The 17,534-nt window shown below is 37.8% G+C and overlaps 1 protein-coding gene across 9 annotated transcripts in view; it reads right to left on the bottom strand.

The window, feature by feature from the left end:
* DMD (dystrophin) overlaps nt 1-17,534 on the bottom strand; it is a 2,273,580-nt gene that overhangs the window by 561,578 nt on the left and 1,694,468 nt on the right. For all 9 annotated transcript variants that reach the window (XM_046672830.1, XM_046672828.1, XM_046672833.1 and 6 more), the window contains one exon: nt 658-775. In XM_046672830.1, the coding sequence (XP_046528786.1) occupies nt 658-775 (118 nt within the window). The remainder of the gene's footprint in view (nt 1-657; nt 776-17,534) is intronic.

Below are 17,534 nucleotides of genomic sequence, written 5' to 3'. Positions count from 1 at the left end.
GGAGGGCCTCTGAGGGAAACAGAACGGAGAGTAGTTTCCCCTCCTCCTCCTCCTATCCCTCTTCCCGACCCCACCACGGTCACTCTGAATTGCTCTGTGTAAAGAAGAAAAGTGTATGCACAATGTCTAGGCAGATGGCCCTTAGACAGCCTCCCAACATTCTCGCCCACCCCAGGATGCCATAAGGAATGGTACAACGATTTTTCATATTACACAATGAGGGCATCAAAGTAGCAGAGAGACGTCCAGATCTGAAAGCACCACTGCAGACGGGAATGAAAGAAGCTCCAGGAAGCAACCACCTGCTTGGACCAAGAACCAAGGCTATGAGGGAGAGACTGGCATCTCCATGGATGCCAGCCCAGATAGATGACAACTGAGGAGCAAATGTTCTGCCACACCACGCTTACCACACCCACCGCTCCACGCTTTTCAACTATATAAGCCTGAATTCACAAAAATTATATTTCCTCTATCCGCAGAATTACATTGTTATTGAAAGATAACATTACGGATGAAAATCATAGTGCAGCAGTGATAGTTTACAACCATTTTGCACTGTTTTTATAAACGCAGTGGAGTCCTGTGGACTTAAGCCATTATTGAAACTTTTCATACATCTTGCCTTAAGTTTCATATGCGTGTTAAAAGACTTACTTCGATCAGTAATGATTGTTCGAGCCTCTTGATTGCTGGTTTTGTTTTTCAAATTCTGGGCAGCAGTAATGAGCTCTTCCAACTGGGGGCGCCTCTGTTCCAAATCCTGTAGCGTTGCCTGAAGGAACAAATATAGGTTAATATTGAGGTTCCCCAGCATTGCGCATTCCTTCTCTGCAATACAAAGTAAAATGCAATTTTCAAACCAACCAAAGCACTTGTAGAAACACAAAAGATGTTACTGGATATAAATCTCTAACGTGTAAGGTTTTATAGAAAACAATTTAACAAGAAATTTCATTCTTAGATACCAAAAATATTTCAAATGAAAATCTTGATTGTAGATCCGCTTCACTATTTAAGAGTTTAGACGGACTCATTTCAGAGCACGTGTGTTTACTTAAAGCAGTCTATGAGCACCACGAGTAAGATACAGAATTTTGAATTAAGACAATGTATTTAAGAGAAAGATAGCTACTTACAATCTCATTTTGTGCAGTGTCAAAATTAAAGTGTATGTTTTAGAAACAGAAAAAGCGCAGAAGTGATTTAAGAGATGTAACTTCTTTCACTTCTTTGTACTTAAGATTCCTCACCGATAAAAGGAGAAGGTGATGCAGCTGAGCTGAATCAGTCTTCCCCCAAAGTCGCCCTCAATAAGAATCACCTGCCTCCTTTCCCCCCCCCCCCCCCCCCCCCCCCCCCCAAGAATGACTTAGTAGCAAGGAGGGCTGCGAATGTGCATTTTTTAACACATTCTCTACTTAATTCTTATGATCAGGTAAGTCTGGAAAGCACCAGACTAGAAGTTAGTATTCATATTCTGTATAACAACTGACTTTAACACTGCTTTAGATAAAAGTACCAGATGGAATGAAGGCAATAAACATATTTTTTAAAATTTAGGTAGCTGTGTTAATCATTAAGAAATTCCTCCCTCCCTCAAGTGTCCATCTATTGTCTCTGTCATCTTCCTCTCTCTAAAGGGCCAAAATTTCAGCGATATTGGCAAAAAAAGTTTGAGAAAAATAGGATCTCTTCTTTGTACTCATCCTAAAACTGAATCTATTTTATTTTTATTTGGAAAAGTACAATGAATATTTATTATTAGTTTATAACCACTATGTGACAGATGTTTTACACATGTTTCTTGTTTCATTCTCCTAATAACCACACTAATAAACAAGCCAGAAGTCTTCATGCTTTTAAATCTGATCTTTCTGCTACCACATGAGGCTGATGAAAGCGAAGAGACGAAATGTGGTCCATGGTAATGTTTACGAAACTTATCTATTATACTCTTCGACTCCTGCTGATTTTCTAAGAATTTTTGTTTTGGGAAAGGCTAAATTTTGCTCATTCTGTAGTGTTTCTTTGTGAAGAGGTAGCGAGATAGACCTCGTCATTTAAGCTCAATTGCTTTTGGTAGTATTAAAACACCGGGAAGAACTTATCCAAACATTACACATCTATTTTGAGCATTTTCCCCTCTCTGTATTGAAAAATTGGAGGGACTAACTTTTAACAAATTTTCCACATTTGTAAGCTGTGATTGCTCAGAAGAAAAATCCAATTTTCAGGTTTCTAACTTTTATGGTTTCTTTACACAAAAGAGTGTTTGAAATATGGAACAAATTGCCAAAGACAGCTATTGAAGGAAGTGGCAAAAGTCAGTTGAAGAGTACAAACAAATTGTAAAGGAGGCACCGTCGAGTAGCAGAGAGATTTTACAAAAGAAGATGTTTTCCAGGGTTCGAATGTTAAACTCTGGTTATCTGTGACACAGCAAGTTGAAAAGCTACCTTGGAATTTCCCATTCTGAAATGTTCAATACATTCAATAGATTGTTTAAAAACAGACTCACCCAGAAACCTCAGATAAAGTCAGGTCTTCCCTTCAAATGTAACGAAGCACTCTAAATACACATAGCTAACAAAGTACATAAATTCCTTCCTTTACTCACTCATTCTTTGATTTTGTAACTTTATCAAGCGTTTGGTACCGTTCTAGGTGCTATGGCTATAGCAGTGAACAAATAAACCAGGTATGGTTTATGTCATTTAAATGAAAATTTGTGCTTTTTTTTTTTAAAGATTTTATTTTTCCTTTTTCTCCCCAAAGTCCCCCAGTACATAGTTGTATATTCTTAGTTGTGGGTCCTTCTAGTTGTGGCACATGGGACGCCGCCTCAGCATGACTAGATGAGCAGTGCCATGTCAGCGCCCAGGATTCGAACCGACGAAACACTGGGCCGCCTGCAGCGGAACGCTCGAACTTAACCACTCGGCCATGGGGCCGGCCCCCCAAAATTTGTGTTTTTTTGATTCTTGGAAATTTTTATATAACAAAGATGATCTTCATCAGGTTATTTTTCTTTGATTTAATATTAATTCACTATCAAAGAGCCAGGCTATTCTTTGCTTCTCACTTGTGGATACATTACCCAATGTACTTTTTTGGGTACCCAATGTACACGTACTTTTTCCCTTCTTTTGGGATTACAAAGTTCGTTTAAGAAGTATGTTGTAGAAGTAACTTGATCAACTTTAACCTGAACCTTACTGGACTCTAAATTAAACCTGACCACAGTGAACAGCTTTTACTGCTGAAATTAGCAAGCATGTCAATTTAGACTTAAAACAAGCCATTTTCCTCTCTAACGAACAAAATAGGTCTCAGGGTATTGTGAAGCCTGTTCTCTAGTTGGGTGATTCTCTAATTCTGCTGACAGACACATGCTTTGTAAGCACCTGAGAAGATTATTAATGACACCCTTTGAAGCAGCCTCCTTAAAAATCTAAGGAGATTCACAACTGCATAGAAGTATGCATTTCTAAAGAATTTCAAAACAAAATCAGAGCTCTTTATCCCACTCTTTGTTCAACACATGCAAATGTCTGTTTCAAAAAAAGAAACTGTAAAATAATAATATATATTGCTATGGAATTTATCAGACACTAATATACTAATTATATAGTGGTTTCTCAGTCGAGTGGAATGGGAATTTTCTCCTTTGATTTTCTTTGCAGAAATAAAGGGAAGGATTTGAATATGACATACATTTAAGTATTTTATTCATTAAGGTATTACAACAACAGTGAGACCTTCTTGCTAATGAACAGAGCACATGCATGCAGTGAAAGATTGTTTTCCTTTTCATTTGGTTTTCTTTTGAATGTGTTCTATTTATTTGCTATTGTAATTTCTTTGACCTGACAACTTAGTTTTATAATCCCATAACTTCTCAAATACAATAACCTTCATCTCTATTCCACGGAGCCACTCACACATGGAGAACACCTTAGAGCTAATCGTAACTCAAACCACCTACCTCCAAAATATCCATCTACGAAATTCTCTTCTTTGCCTCCAATCTGGTGCTCTTGCCCGATGCTACTCTCTCAAAAATACTATTTCTGTTCTAATCGTCATCCTTATATGACCTATGGTCCTCTTCTGTTGTTCAATTTCTTCATTCTAGCTTTAGTGGTCTATATTTGTCATGCTAAACAAGTAGAATGCTAATCATGCTTATTTATTCTTCTGATATGAGCCCAGATACTCATTACACAGACAACTTAAATGAACAAAACTAACATCATTACATGCTTAGCAGTACCTAAGCATGATGACTGAGCACGTCTACGTGGATTCTATCATTCCAGAAGAAACAAACACAAGAGAAGGAAGGAATTGATGCTATTTCTAAGGAGTCATAAGCCAGCTACGGGGCTTTACTAATAACAGCTTACCCCTTGGAGATGAGAATTCATCATGGATTCCACTAGCTGAGCAAAGATGAAGGGAAAAAAATCTTCAAATACAAAGTGAATCAGAAGTCATTAATCCTACTAAACCCTCCCTGTGCACCCCCACGCCACCCCCCTCACCAGCCAGGGTTGGGGGAAGTGGTTATGAATAGCAATTCTATGAAAAAGGAGTTAAACAATGAAGCCATGCATACTATAAGTAGGTCATTTTAGGCTCTTAGAAAGAATTACACTTTGTTATTGTATTTGTTAAAATGGAATTCAATCTAAACAATACTCCAATGGAAATTCTTTATGTTTAGTTGAATATTTAATATTTAAATGTCTAAGAAAAGAGTTTAACAACAAATTCTTTATAGTTTTAATATTTTTCTACAAAAATCAACAATCTCCACACAGTTATATTTAAAACAAAGGCCCATGGCGATTTTCAGTTGTTGCCATTTTCAGGAAATAAACATGAATTAAGAATACATATAGCGTAAAGATGTAGACCTTAGACTGCTTTATTTACAACTTAAAAAAATTAACCTTAAAGAACGACAAGGGGAAATAGTTCTTAGCACCACTTTATGGAAGAAAATAAGCATTTAAATTAGGTAGGTCTTAAATCGTAGCCTTTCTAGTAACTGAGAGAGTTTTACCTGTGAGGATGCTCATCATCTGTCTAGCTTTCAATTGCCTCACTGAGCATCTTAATTCTGGCTTCTATTCTTGCATTCGGCTGCCTCTCCAAATAGATTGGCCAAACCCAAAGTCAGCTTTATTGTCCTCCATGTTCTCACTTCTCATTTACATTTTAAACTGGCTTGGATATTTTCCTGCTGGACATAACTTCCCTGCTTCTTCTCTGAATGTTCTACCAGCATCTCCGTTGGTAACTTTTTCATAAAATCCTCCTGACTGTGGTTATCCTTTTGTCCTTCATTTATTCAAGAAAAGCTTTTTCAAAAAGCATTTTTTATGTAATTTCAAATTTACAGAAAATTTGCAAGAATGGTCAAGGAACTCCCATGTACCCTTCACTGAGACTCACCAATTGTTAACATTTTGCCACCTCATCATTTAGCATTCTCTATGTGTATATATAATATCTGTATATGTAACATTATATATAGTGTTTTCTGAACCATTTGAGAATAATTTGCAGATATCATGCCCTTTACCCTTAAATATTTCAGCGTTTATGTCTTTAGTTCAAACACTTTCTGTTACATAACCTGAGCTCAATTTCAAAGTCAGGAAATTTAACATGGCTTTAGTACTATAATCTAAACCACACCCTTTATTCATAGTACGGCAATTATCCCATTAATTGTCTTTCATTTACTGGCCCAGGTTCACGCATTGCGTTTAGTTGTCATATCTCTCTAGACTCCTTTAATAGGAAGCAGTCCTTTGCCTTACTTTGAACGTCTTATCATTGATTGTTTTGAAGAATACAGGCCAGGTATTTTGTAGAATGTCCTCCAATTTGGGTTCAGCAAATATTTTTTAGTACTTATGTTAATCATTGAGCTAGGCACAGGGGATACAGCAGTGAAGGGGGTAAACTTCTTCTCAAGGAGAAAATGAACTAGTAGTGAGGATAGGCAGTAAATAAGCAATGCAAGTGAACTGAGGTGGGCATTATGGTGGTGGAAACAAGGGGAGTTATCAGAGCAAATAGCAGAGATATCTAACCAAATTTAGGGGCCAAGGAGGGTCTTCTGAAGGAAGCGGAGCTTCCTCAGCAATTCTCTGTCTAAATTATACAAAATGTCTTTTTAAATTGTCTCTCAGACTCCATTTAAAAATTTTTTCAGCTTTATTCAGATATAGTTGACAAATAGGAATTGTATATATTTCAGGTGTACAACTTGATGTTCTGATAAATGTATACAGTGTGAAATGATCACCACAATCAAACTAGTTAACATATCTATCCCCTCACATAGTGACCTTTGATGTGTGTGATGAGAAAACTTAAGATCTACTCTCTTACCAAATTTCAAGTATACAACACATTATTGTTACTATAGTTACCATGCTGTACATTAGATCTCTAGAACTTATTTATCTTATAACTGAAAGTTTGTACCCTATGACCAACATCTTCCCATTTCCCTCACCCGCCCCCACCAAGTCCCTGGAAATCATCATTCTACTCTCTGTTTCTCTAACTTTGACTTTTTGTAGATCCCACATTTAAGATCATACGGTGTTTGTCTTCCTATATTTCGCTTATTTCACTTAGCATAATGTCCTCCAAGTTCATTTGTGTTATCAAAAATGACAGGATTTCCCTCTTTCTTAAGGCTGAATAATATTCCATCATATATATACACATATACCACATTTTCTTTATCCATTCACTTGTTGATGAACATTTAGGTTGTTTCCATGTCTTGGCTATTGTGAATAATGCTGCAATGAACATGGGGGTGCAGATGTGTCTTTGAGGTACTGATTTCATTTCCTTTTGATATATACCCAGAAGTGGGATTGCTGGATCACATGGTAGTTCTATTTTTAACTTTTTGAGGAACCTCCATACTGTGTTCCACAGTGGCTGTACCTATTTACATTCCCACCCACAGTATACAAGGGTTCCCTTTTCCCCACACCCTCACCAACACTTGTAAGCTCTTGTCTTTTTGATAACAGCCATTCTAACAAGTCCGAAGTGATATCTCATTGGGGTTTGAAATGCCTCTCCCTGATAATTGGTGATGGTTAGCACTGGTTCATACACCTACAGGCCATTTGTATGTCTTCTTTTGAGAAATGCCTATTCAGGTTCTTTGGCCATTTTTAGATCAAGTTATTATTGTTACTTTTGCTACTGAGTTGTTTGAGTTACTTAAATATTTTGGATATTAACCCTTTATTAGATATACGGCTTGAAAATATTTTCTCCCATTCTATAGGTTGCCTTTCACTCTGTTGAGTTTTTCCTTTGCTGTACAAAAGCTTTTTGGTTTGATGCAATCTCACTAGTCTATTTTTGCTTTTGTTGTCCATGATTTGGGTGTCACACTCAAAAAATCATTCTCCAGATCAATGTCAAGAAGCTTTCTCCCTATGTTTTCTTCTAGTAGTTTTACCATTTCAAGTCTTTAAATACCATTGTTTCTAATACCTACTGTGGTGGCCATGAGAATGTGCAAGACCTAATTGACTGAGGATCCCAGCTGCTGCATTTGGAAATCCATCACTACATTGAATGGAAGCCAAGCCTCCCAGAGACTGCTCCTCACCCATGACAGAACGTGGCAGGGATACTAAAGCAGAAACCTTTTTTGGAGACGTGGGGCTCCTCGGGTCTACTCAGGTTCAATGACTCCCCATTAGCCTTGCTGAATCTTCCTTAGACCGCACGTTGGGATGCTTCTACCTAACCTCCTCTTTCCTTCATTTGTGATCAAACTTGCTTCTTGGTTTAATTTGTCTCTCACCTTCCCTGTCTTCCTCCCTATTTCCTTTCACATAGATAGTTCCTCTATTAACATCGTTTCCTGTTTAATCTTGTCGTGGGACATTTAATCTCAGACCCCAGCTAACCCACCTACTTTTGTCCATCTGGACCCTAAACCTCTCATCAACTCCCGAGATCCACATAGCATGATTCCATATTACCATCTGGATGTATAACTCACAATTACTAGACATCATAAATACAACTCTTAAGATTCAATTCAAGTAAATTAGTATTTGTAAATTAGCTCCATCAAAAACCACCGCGACTTTTTTTTAAAGAAGGGCATGGCCATTACTCTCAATGAGCCTAGAATTTAATTGGAGGAAAAGAAAATTACTTAAAAGGCTTACACAGTTCCATTCTATACATGTAGCTGAAGAACACTAGGATGTCAAAGCAAGCCATCAGAAATCCTTTATATATAACAAACACTAGGCTTCCTGGAAGATATGGCAAAAGGAACTTTTGGGCCAGTTTTCACACTATGGAAAGCAGCAAAGTTAAGACAAAAAACATTCCAACCTCTCTGAGCGAGAAGTGCCCTGATAGGCAGAGAACTCAATCAGGGCCAGCTTCATGGGTATATAAATTGTGTAGTTGCACTGGATTCTGCACTTAGAAGGGCCCCGTGCTTGGTTTACTCTGCTGCTGTTGCCACCTTGAAATTGTCCATTTTTTTAACAAGAGGCCCTACATTTTCATTTTTCATTGGGCCCCACAAATTATGTAGCTGATCCTGACTTCACCCCTGAAGTTAGCAGAGGATAAAAGTTGTGTATCCTGGGTGAAGCATTAGTTAATTGATGACAGGAAAGAACACACTTGAACCCGAATTAAATTATGTCAGTGAAATGCCTCTTGCTTAGTTCCTGAGAACTTCTTCTAAATTCTGTAAGGAGCAATCACGAATCGAAAAATACATGTTTGGGAAAAAAATCTCTTTCGGTCAGGAAAAGCAGAACAGTGTGGTTGGCAGTCATCTGAGACGAGACCCTATCAGTACTAATGGCTATTGGAGAAGCAGAGCCACTGTGGTTGCAGGAGAAGTGAAGCAGGAAACCTACAAAGAAAGTGGCGAATCATCTGAGGAAAGAATTCGGGATTAAAAGGGGAACATGTGGTTCCAGCAACAATAACGGCTGCTAGGATCTCAAATTCCATTTTCAGTTTTAGCTAAGTATTAGTTGTTCCCAAGAGTAAAGAGGCCTTGGGAAATACATGGGAAACAACTAATAATTAATTCCACAAACATTTACTAACCTGTAACTATATGCCAAGCACTTAGCTCATATACACAGGCAAATAAAACTTGGTCTCTTTCCTTGAGGAACTCATAATCTAGCAAAAAATAAAGACTCATAGACAACTAATACAGTGGGAAATAATTTTAACAACAACAACAATAGTTGCTTATTGAGCACTTACTATGTGCCAGAACAATCTATCATAGAGTAGTGACTCAGAGAAGGGACTCTGGAGTCAGGCTGACTAGGTTTGAATCCTGACTGCCATTTACTTGGTTTATTATTATTATTATTATTATTATTTTTTATTTATTTATTTTTTTTTAGGGTATATATCTTTTTTTTTTTTTTAAAGATTTTATTTTTTCCTTTTTCTCCCCAAAGCCCCCCGGTACATAGTTGTATATTCTTCGTTGTGGGTCCTTCTAGTTGTGGCATGTGGGACGCTGCCTCAGCGTGGTCTGATGAGCAGTGTCATGTCCGCGCCCAGGATTCGAACCAACGAAACACTGGGCCGCCTGCAGCGGAGCACGCGAACTTAACCACTCGGCCATGGGGCCAGCCCCACTTGGTTTATTATTTTAAGTAAGCTACTAAATGGCTCTCTTCTTCATTTCTATCACTGTAAAGTGAGGATAATAAGAGTATTTACTTCTTAAGTTTGTTATGAGAATAGGCTAATACTTGTAAAATGCTTGGAACATTTCCTGCTGCATAAGACCTATTAAAGTTTTAAATAAAAAAGATGAAGCAATTTAATCCTCATAATACTGTATGGGGTAGGTACTATTATTATACCCATTTTACAGATAAGGAAAATGAAAGAAAAAGAAGTTACGCAATTTGTCCAGGATCACAGGTCAATAAGTGGCAGAATTTCTAACACAGGCAATTTGGCCCCAGAGCCCACACACTTAAGAGCTATGATATAGTATGATTACAATTATAGTTACAAACTCCTACGCTATGGTATAATATAGTACAGCTATAACATAGCATAATTTTAATACAGGTGTGATTAAATGGGACAGTGACATCACGGGAACACGAAAGGGGAAATTAACCATTTAACTAATTAAATGAGTAAGTACTGAATCAGTCTGGGTTCCTGAAATAAACAAATGACCCATTCAAACTGGGATGGGGAGCCTTTTGTCCTCAAGGCCTGAAAGGCTCGTCAGAGGGCACAGTTAATGGAATCTGAGAAGCAGTTGCAGGGAGAGGACCTCTTGAGAGGAGCTGTGGCTGTCAGTAAAGGGACCTAGCCATCTCCTGACTCACTCTCCCCCTCTTACCTTCTGCTCTGCCTGTGGCTCCCACTAGAAGGACCTAGGCAGTGAGCAAGCAAACACGTTGTTGCTACCATATTGTTCGGCCTCCCAGAGGAGAACAGGAAGTTAGAGAGTGGATATGAGAAAGTATCCAGCAAAGCACCGAAGTGAATGATAAAGATAGGAACAACCACCAAAAGGAATCAGCGAGGGCAGTGACCACCACATACGGGAGTTCTCAGGAAAGACTTCACTGAAGGGATGGCACTGCAGGTGAAACCTGGAAGATTGGTTAGGTCATGAGGAGGGCATTATAGGGGAAAGAAATGCTTGAACAAAGGCACGGATATGAAATAAAGCCTCAACTGGGCTGGCTGGCTGGTGTCTAGGATTCATTGGGAATAATGGGAGATAAGCTTAGATAGATACAGCCGAAGTGGTTTATGGTTGGCTTTTCAAAAACCAGTTTGAGGTGTTTGGATTTTATCATGAGGACCTGGGAAGCAATGAAGGCTGGAAAACTGAAGCTGTGGGAACCAAGATTTTTGTAATTATTCTTATTCTTTGGCTGGAATAGCTTCCTCAGTTCTTGGTCCTTTCTTGGAAATACAGTAAACAGATAATTGTAAGTAAAAGCGTTGATGGATCAACTGAGTGGACACAATAAGGGGAAACAGTGATGCAAGAAAGAGAATTATAAGGGAAGGGTGTGGAAGTTACTAGAACACACATCCCTGTTTCTAGCAGTGTTTAACAGCATTATAAAAGTTACTGATCATTTGGCTAACTTCAAAAATCAAAAATATGATAGCTATTTAAGAAATTTTTACAAAACTCAAAAACCAATGGGGCAGCCTGTGAAATTTATTTCTCTATTTCTTTGTAATAATATCTTTTTTATTTGTTGGCATTTTGGGAGACTTTAAAAAAATGTATCTTAAATTTCCCAAATTTTATGCCTTTCTTGTACTGGTATAATACAAAGCTAATCTACTATTACTATGTTATTTTAATATAAATTCTTTCCCATTGTTGAAAAAGAGATTATGATGATCATTTCCAAGTTATTCTGTCACAGAAAACTTAAAAGATGGATTCACTTATCATTTCATAAAACGCTTAACATGCAAAAGTGAAAACTCCTTTCAGTGACACAAGCCAGTAAGTAAACAACGTGGTGTAAATTGGGGATCTTGAAATATAATTTCAAAGTCAAGAAGAAAGAAGAATTTTCAGCTACAATTGGTTGATAATGATTTGCAAATACATTTCTAAGCTGATAGAAAGGGAGCTGATATTTTTAGCTATTCAACATTAGACCTATTACTTATTCTACATTGTTCACATTTCTTGAAACCCTATTGTTCTGTAAATTTAGCATATTGACAAAGGATAATTGGGGCAGTTTTAAAACCAGTGTTTGTTATGTGCATCACATTGGCAGGCTTTTGATGTCATGACCCAACAGAATAAGTGATATGATTTTTTCTCCCTACATATATTTGAGAGGAAAGGGAAAACTGAAATCACTTTACAATATACATATTTTGGGATTATTCCTGCTCAAATTTTCCATTATTCATTTCTTGTTCTATCTTGAATAACATGATTTTGTAACCATTCTAACTTCAACTGGCTGAGATAAATTTTCTTTTATCTAATCAGAGTACCCTATACAGCAAATTGAATTATAAGTGAACCAAATTAATAAAATGGAGGATAAATTACACGACTAGTGAAATATAACTATCTGAGGGCATTATTTATAATATTTTGCCTGGTATAGAACATTCCTGATTTTGTGTCTTGAAGCTGTTGTCCAGAGCCTGCAGAAATCCCTGATAAAGGAGGCTAGAGGTGACAGGTAACTGAGCACTGATCAATCAAATGGGCAGGAATTACTTATTAGTAGTATTCTATGCACAGTATACCACAGTAGCGAATGTGCCTTGTGGGTGATAGAGGACGGCATGAAAGAGCATACCCAGTGAATTCAATGACCCTGCAATGGACTTGCAACGCAGTTGGGGAGATAACCTTCAGACCCACCCATGCATGCTCACACAAGCAGCTAGCCAATAACAGAAGACAATACATAAATAACAAATATAATAGTCTAGAGACTGCAGACTCTATGTTAACGAGATTCTGAAGAATGGAATCTTAATATAAGCATGCTCAGGGAAAGTGCCATAGAGGATCAAGAACCTGAACTGTAACTTGGAGAATGAACAGGATTGATAATGACCTAAGGATGAGAGAGAGGGGATTCCTGAACAAGGACTGAGCTTAAACCAATACGTGGAGGTCTGAGTATACTAGAGCAGACACAGAAGAGTAGGGAGGGCAGCTCTACTCAGAAGTGAGCAGAATTGTGATGACTGATGCAGTTGGGAAGGGAGGCTGGGGCTCTGAATACCAGACGAATGAGGAAGGACATTCTGTCCAAGGCAATGGGGAATCATTGGAGGTTTCAGAATGTAGGAATGCTGCAATAAAAGTGGCATTTTACAAATATTAACCTTGCACCCTTGCATCCAAAATCCTTTTGAAGAGAGGACTGGAAAACTAAATTGCAGCAATCCAAGAAAAACCTCATCTACCCCCCTTTGATTAAATTTCCTGTCATGAAAACATTTCTAATTTAACCTCACACATCCTTTTATCTAAGGAGAAAATAATAACTCCACTGTATATAAATAAAATAAATTCAACCCCATTTCTTATTTAAAAAAGCTGCTCCAGATAATTATTAAACAGATTTTCTGATTCCATTTGTAATATTGTACTAAATTGGATGGGGGTAGAGAGGGACGGCAGTTTCAGTTTTAAAAAAAGCTAACATTCAGAATGTTTTGTTAAATTCTTAAATTCCTGCTTTGAAGAATAAACAGAGACCTTCAGAGTATGAGAGAGAATTGGAATCTCTCTAGAAGCATTACTTCAAACATTCTTACCAGTGGTGATAGGACTTATCAATATAATATTTTGATATATTTTATGAACCTAACTTTTCAATGTCCTTTTCTATTATTGCATTAGACCTATGATATTTTCTTTGGCAAATGAGTCTTCAGATAATACTCTCGTTTATCTAAGAAAGGAGTATGACTGTTATTTAACAAGTGCTGTACTCATTCCTTCAAAAACAAAAAAGTCAAAGCTAACAAAAGGTTATGCTAAAAATGCCTTCAGCCTCTTCATGTGTTCAAAACATTTTCGAGATGCCACTTATTTAGGTACTGAGTCAAGAACCTTGTTTTTCTTGTCAACCGTGGCCATCAATAAACTGAAGCAGAGCAAGAGATGTCACTGTTCTGTGACGCTACCTGTACATGACAAGTGAAGTAGAGAAATAAGTGATTATCTAGAGCCGACTAAACTCATGGACACAGTCAACTGGTACAATTCAGGGCCCCAAATGCTCTTTTCCTATCTTCAAATGGTGGATGTGAAGACTTGAATTATCACAATAACTGGTGCAGCTGTTCAATCCATGTTGAATATATATGGAGAATCAGGCTCAGTTTATTCATCTGTCAAATGAGGACGATTACATTTATATCAACCAATCTTGGGGAGATTAAAGCAATAAATCTATTTATAGGAATTCAAATACCTTAGGTAGAAATTAGTCAAATATGCCCAGTTCAGGTTTCTTTACAGTAAGAGCAATTGAGGAGTATGTTACGTAGAACATATTAAATCCGTCAGGTCTCAATTTTCTTATTTCACCAAGTGCTGATTGCTACAAAGTGAAGATAACACTTGGATAGCAAACAAGCATGTGCTCACGCTAAGGAACAACGTCTCAATGGTTTGGAAATCTCTCTGAGTTTTACAGATAAGTGTAGAATGAGAGAGAGAGAGAGAGAGAAAGCACCTGTGCCACAAAATAGGCAAAATCCAAATGGAGGAGAGAGGTACACACAAATCTATCTCCTACTTTTGCATCAAAATGATGTAATGTGCACCATTTGGACATACACATAAGAAAAAAAGCTTAACAATTGGATCTCATGCTTCAAAATAGACAATATGGTTTGCATATTCTCAGAGATCGACATGAATCTATTGCTTCTCAGAAATTGTATGACTGGGGAAAAGATAAAAATCTGCTTTTGATTGGGCGCTATATGTTGAAGCCCTGGCTTAGCCGTAAATCATTTGTGAAGATCCTTTCCTGGTAGGTGAGTAGAGTTGCTATTACAGAGTGTTAATACACTTGCAGTGAAGTGTGGCTGGGGGTAGGAGGTGTTAGACATTGATCAGGAATTTAAGAGATGAGCTATTTATTTTTGCTGTTGTAAGAGGAAAATTTCTATAATAAAACAATGATTTTGCTTCTCTGTCAAAAAAAAATACCACTTTATGACATAAAAGCTCTCTTCAGTAAACAAAGAACAGACTGTTATTGGGGGATATAAAAATTACAATAGAAAATATTTCCCTGTAGGAGCACAACAGCCTTTAACTCAATTGAAACTTGCAGTGTGACAGCTTTTAAAGGAGGGACATATTCTATGGGGAGAAGCTCAGATATACTTTTCAATTCCCTAGACTCTACTAGTTCTCATCCGATAAAAATGGGTCTACAGTAGGACACTCTACCAGTAAATCACGACCTTGCACTGCGGCGTGAAAGCAGCCCCACTCTCTGGGGAATGGCTTCACGTGGTACAGTTCCAAGCCAACACATGGCTCAAATGAAGTTGAATCTGAGGAATACAGAAACTTTATGTTCTGTTTGATAGGAAAATGTGTGCAGCCTCTTAACTGTGAGTTTCTAGATCTGCTCCAAGGGCAAGTATAATCAATTCTTGTAAGTTGATTCTGTACCCTGCAACTTTACTGTAGTTAATTATTTCTATTAGTTTTCCGATGGATTTTTTGGGGGGTTTTCTATATATAAGATCATGTCGTCTGGAAACAGCGAGAGTTTCACTTCTTCCCTCCCTCTTTGGATTCCTTTTATTCCTTTCTCTTGCCTGATTGCTCTGGCCATGACCTCCAGTACTATGTTGAATAAGAGTGCTGATAGAGGGCATCCTTGTCTCGTTCCTGTTCTCAGGAGGATGGCGCTCAGTTTTTGCCCATTGAGGAAGATGTTGGCTGTGAGTTTATCAGATGTGGCCTTTATTATGTTGAGGTAATATCCTTCTATCCCCATTTTGTTAAGAGTTTTTATCACAAATGGCTGTTGGATCTTGTCAAATGCTTTCTCTGCATCTATTGAGATGATCACGTGGTTTTTATTCCTCAGTTTGTTGATGTGGTGGATCATGTTGATAAGTATAATTAATTCTTAAATGGTTTTTATAATGCTGCCTATCTAACCAAGCTGTTTACATGATAGGAAACAGTTAAGTTTAATTCTCTGTTTTATTGGGAGGGTTGCTTATTATTAACACTCATTTCAATAAATTTTCAGTAATTTAAAAAGAAGCAGTAACCCCTGGAGAAAGGTCGCAGTAAGACTTCTCTAACTATCCACTTTTCTGTTTTATTTATATGAGGTGAGCAAAATTGCTTAACCTTTGTGGCCTCAGACACTTCAGTGGCATGAGACTAGGCAGAGACAAAAGTTGACAAAAAATAAATCAGTACTATTAGTTGGTTCCAATTTCCAATACCTCAATCTCAATTCTTTTTTCTTCTCTCCCACTCCTCCCTCTCTCTCTCTCTCTGTTATGTTAATGATCTACTTTTGGGGCAAGTTTTCTCTAAGATGGTGGTCAGAGCAGGTGTTAATGAGGTCAATACCTCAATTAAAACTTTCAAAGCTAGGTAGGCTAGAGGCTAAAGCTAATTCAAGGCTTTTGGTTCACAAGAGGGGTGCTATCATACAGAGGTAACGACAAAAATAATTCACAGTACACGTGATGCTGAAGAGGAGTCAAGAGCATTAAATATTTGAACAACAGGAAGCGCAAGATGGAAGGTTAAAAAATAAGAAAGAGTGAATCTGAGAGATGCAACTGATTGTACAGTTTTCATTAATAAATATCCATCTTGTAATCTTTTAATAGTAATTATTTGCCCCTAATCTTGATCCACGTAAATATAGTATTCACCAGAAATATCTACTAAACTTGTTACTCCACTTCCTCAAAAAGTTCAGTCTTAAACAATTCAAACTCCTATAGTGTAACAATTACAACACAATAATAATAACAACTAATTATTGTGCTTTTCCTATGTGCCAGATATTGTCCTAAGCACTTTGCCTATGTAAACTTACAGCAACCAGCAGAGCTAGGCACCTTTTTTTGTGTGTGTGAGGAAGATTGGCCTTGAGCTAACATCTGTGACCATCTTCCTCTGCTTTATATGTGGGATGCCTGCCACAGCATGGCTTGATAAGCAGTGTGTAGGTCTGTGCCCAGGATCTGAACCGGTGAACCCTGGGCTGCCAAAGTGTAGTGTGTGAACTTAACTGCTATCCCACCGGGCAGACCTCATGAGCTAGGTACTTTTGTTCTCTTTCATAGACAAGAAAAATGAGACACAGAGAGGTTACATAACTTATGCAAGGTCACAGAGCTAACAGGTGGTGGAGGTGGAATAAAATGGCTTAGAGCCTCCTTTTCTAGTGTTTTCCTCTTGTACGTCCTAGTTATGATATTTTAAGCAGCTACAGTGTAGCAGAAGCTGGGCTAGATGTTTTACAAACATCATTATTTAATCTTGACAACAACTCTACCTAGCTGGGTATTATATACATTTTTACACATGAGGAAATAGGCTCAGAGAAGATTAATAACTTCCCCCAGAGACAGCCAGCTACTTAGAGTAGAAAAGCATTTGACCTCAAGTCTGCCTGACACCTAAGCCTAGCCCTGTGCACATGCCTCTCTACAAGGCCTCTCTCCGAGCAACTCTGCTCCCTCCTCTCAAATTTATTCTTCACTTGGCTGTCCCTGTGGCTGTGCTTCTCACGCCATAGAATCCAGCAAAGCTCCACCACAGTTAGGTTTCTAGAAGAGAATGCGATGGGCTAAACAAATCCAGTAAAAAAATGTGCAGGGAAAGCTACACACTTGGTCTGCTTCTTCTCATTTTTTTCCCAACTTCACTTCCAAGTGGACACTTTACTTTTTTGTTTGCTTTGTTGTAATTCCACACAAGTACA

Source organism: Equus quagga, chromosome 10 (genome assembly GCF_021613505.1).
Source record: "Equus quagga isolate Etosha38 chromosome 10, UCLA_HA_Equagga_1.0, whole genome shotgun sequence".
Lineage (NCBI taxonomy): Eukaryota > Metazoa > Chordata > Mammalia > Perissodactyla > Equidae > Equus > Equus quagga.
This window is presented reverse-complemented; position numbering and strand designations above follow the sequence as displayed.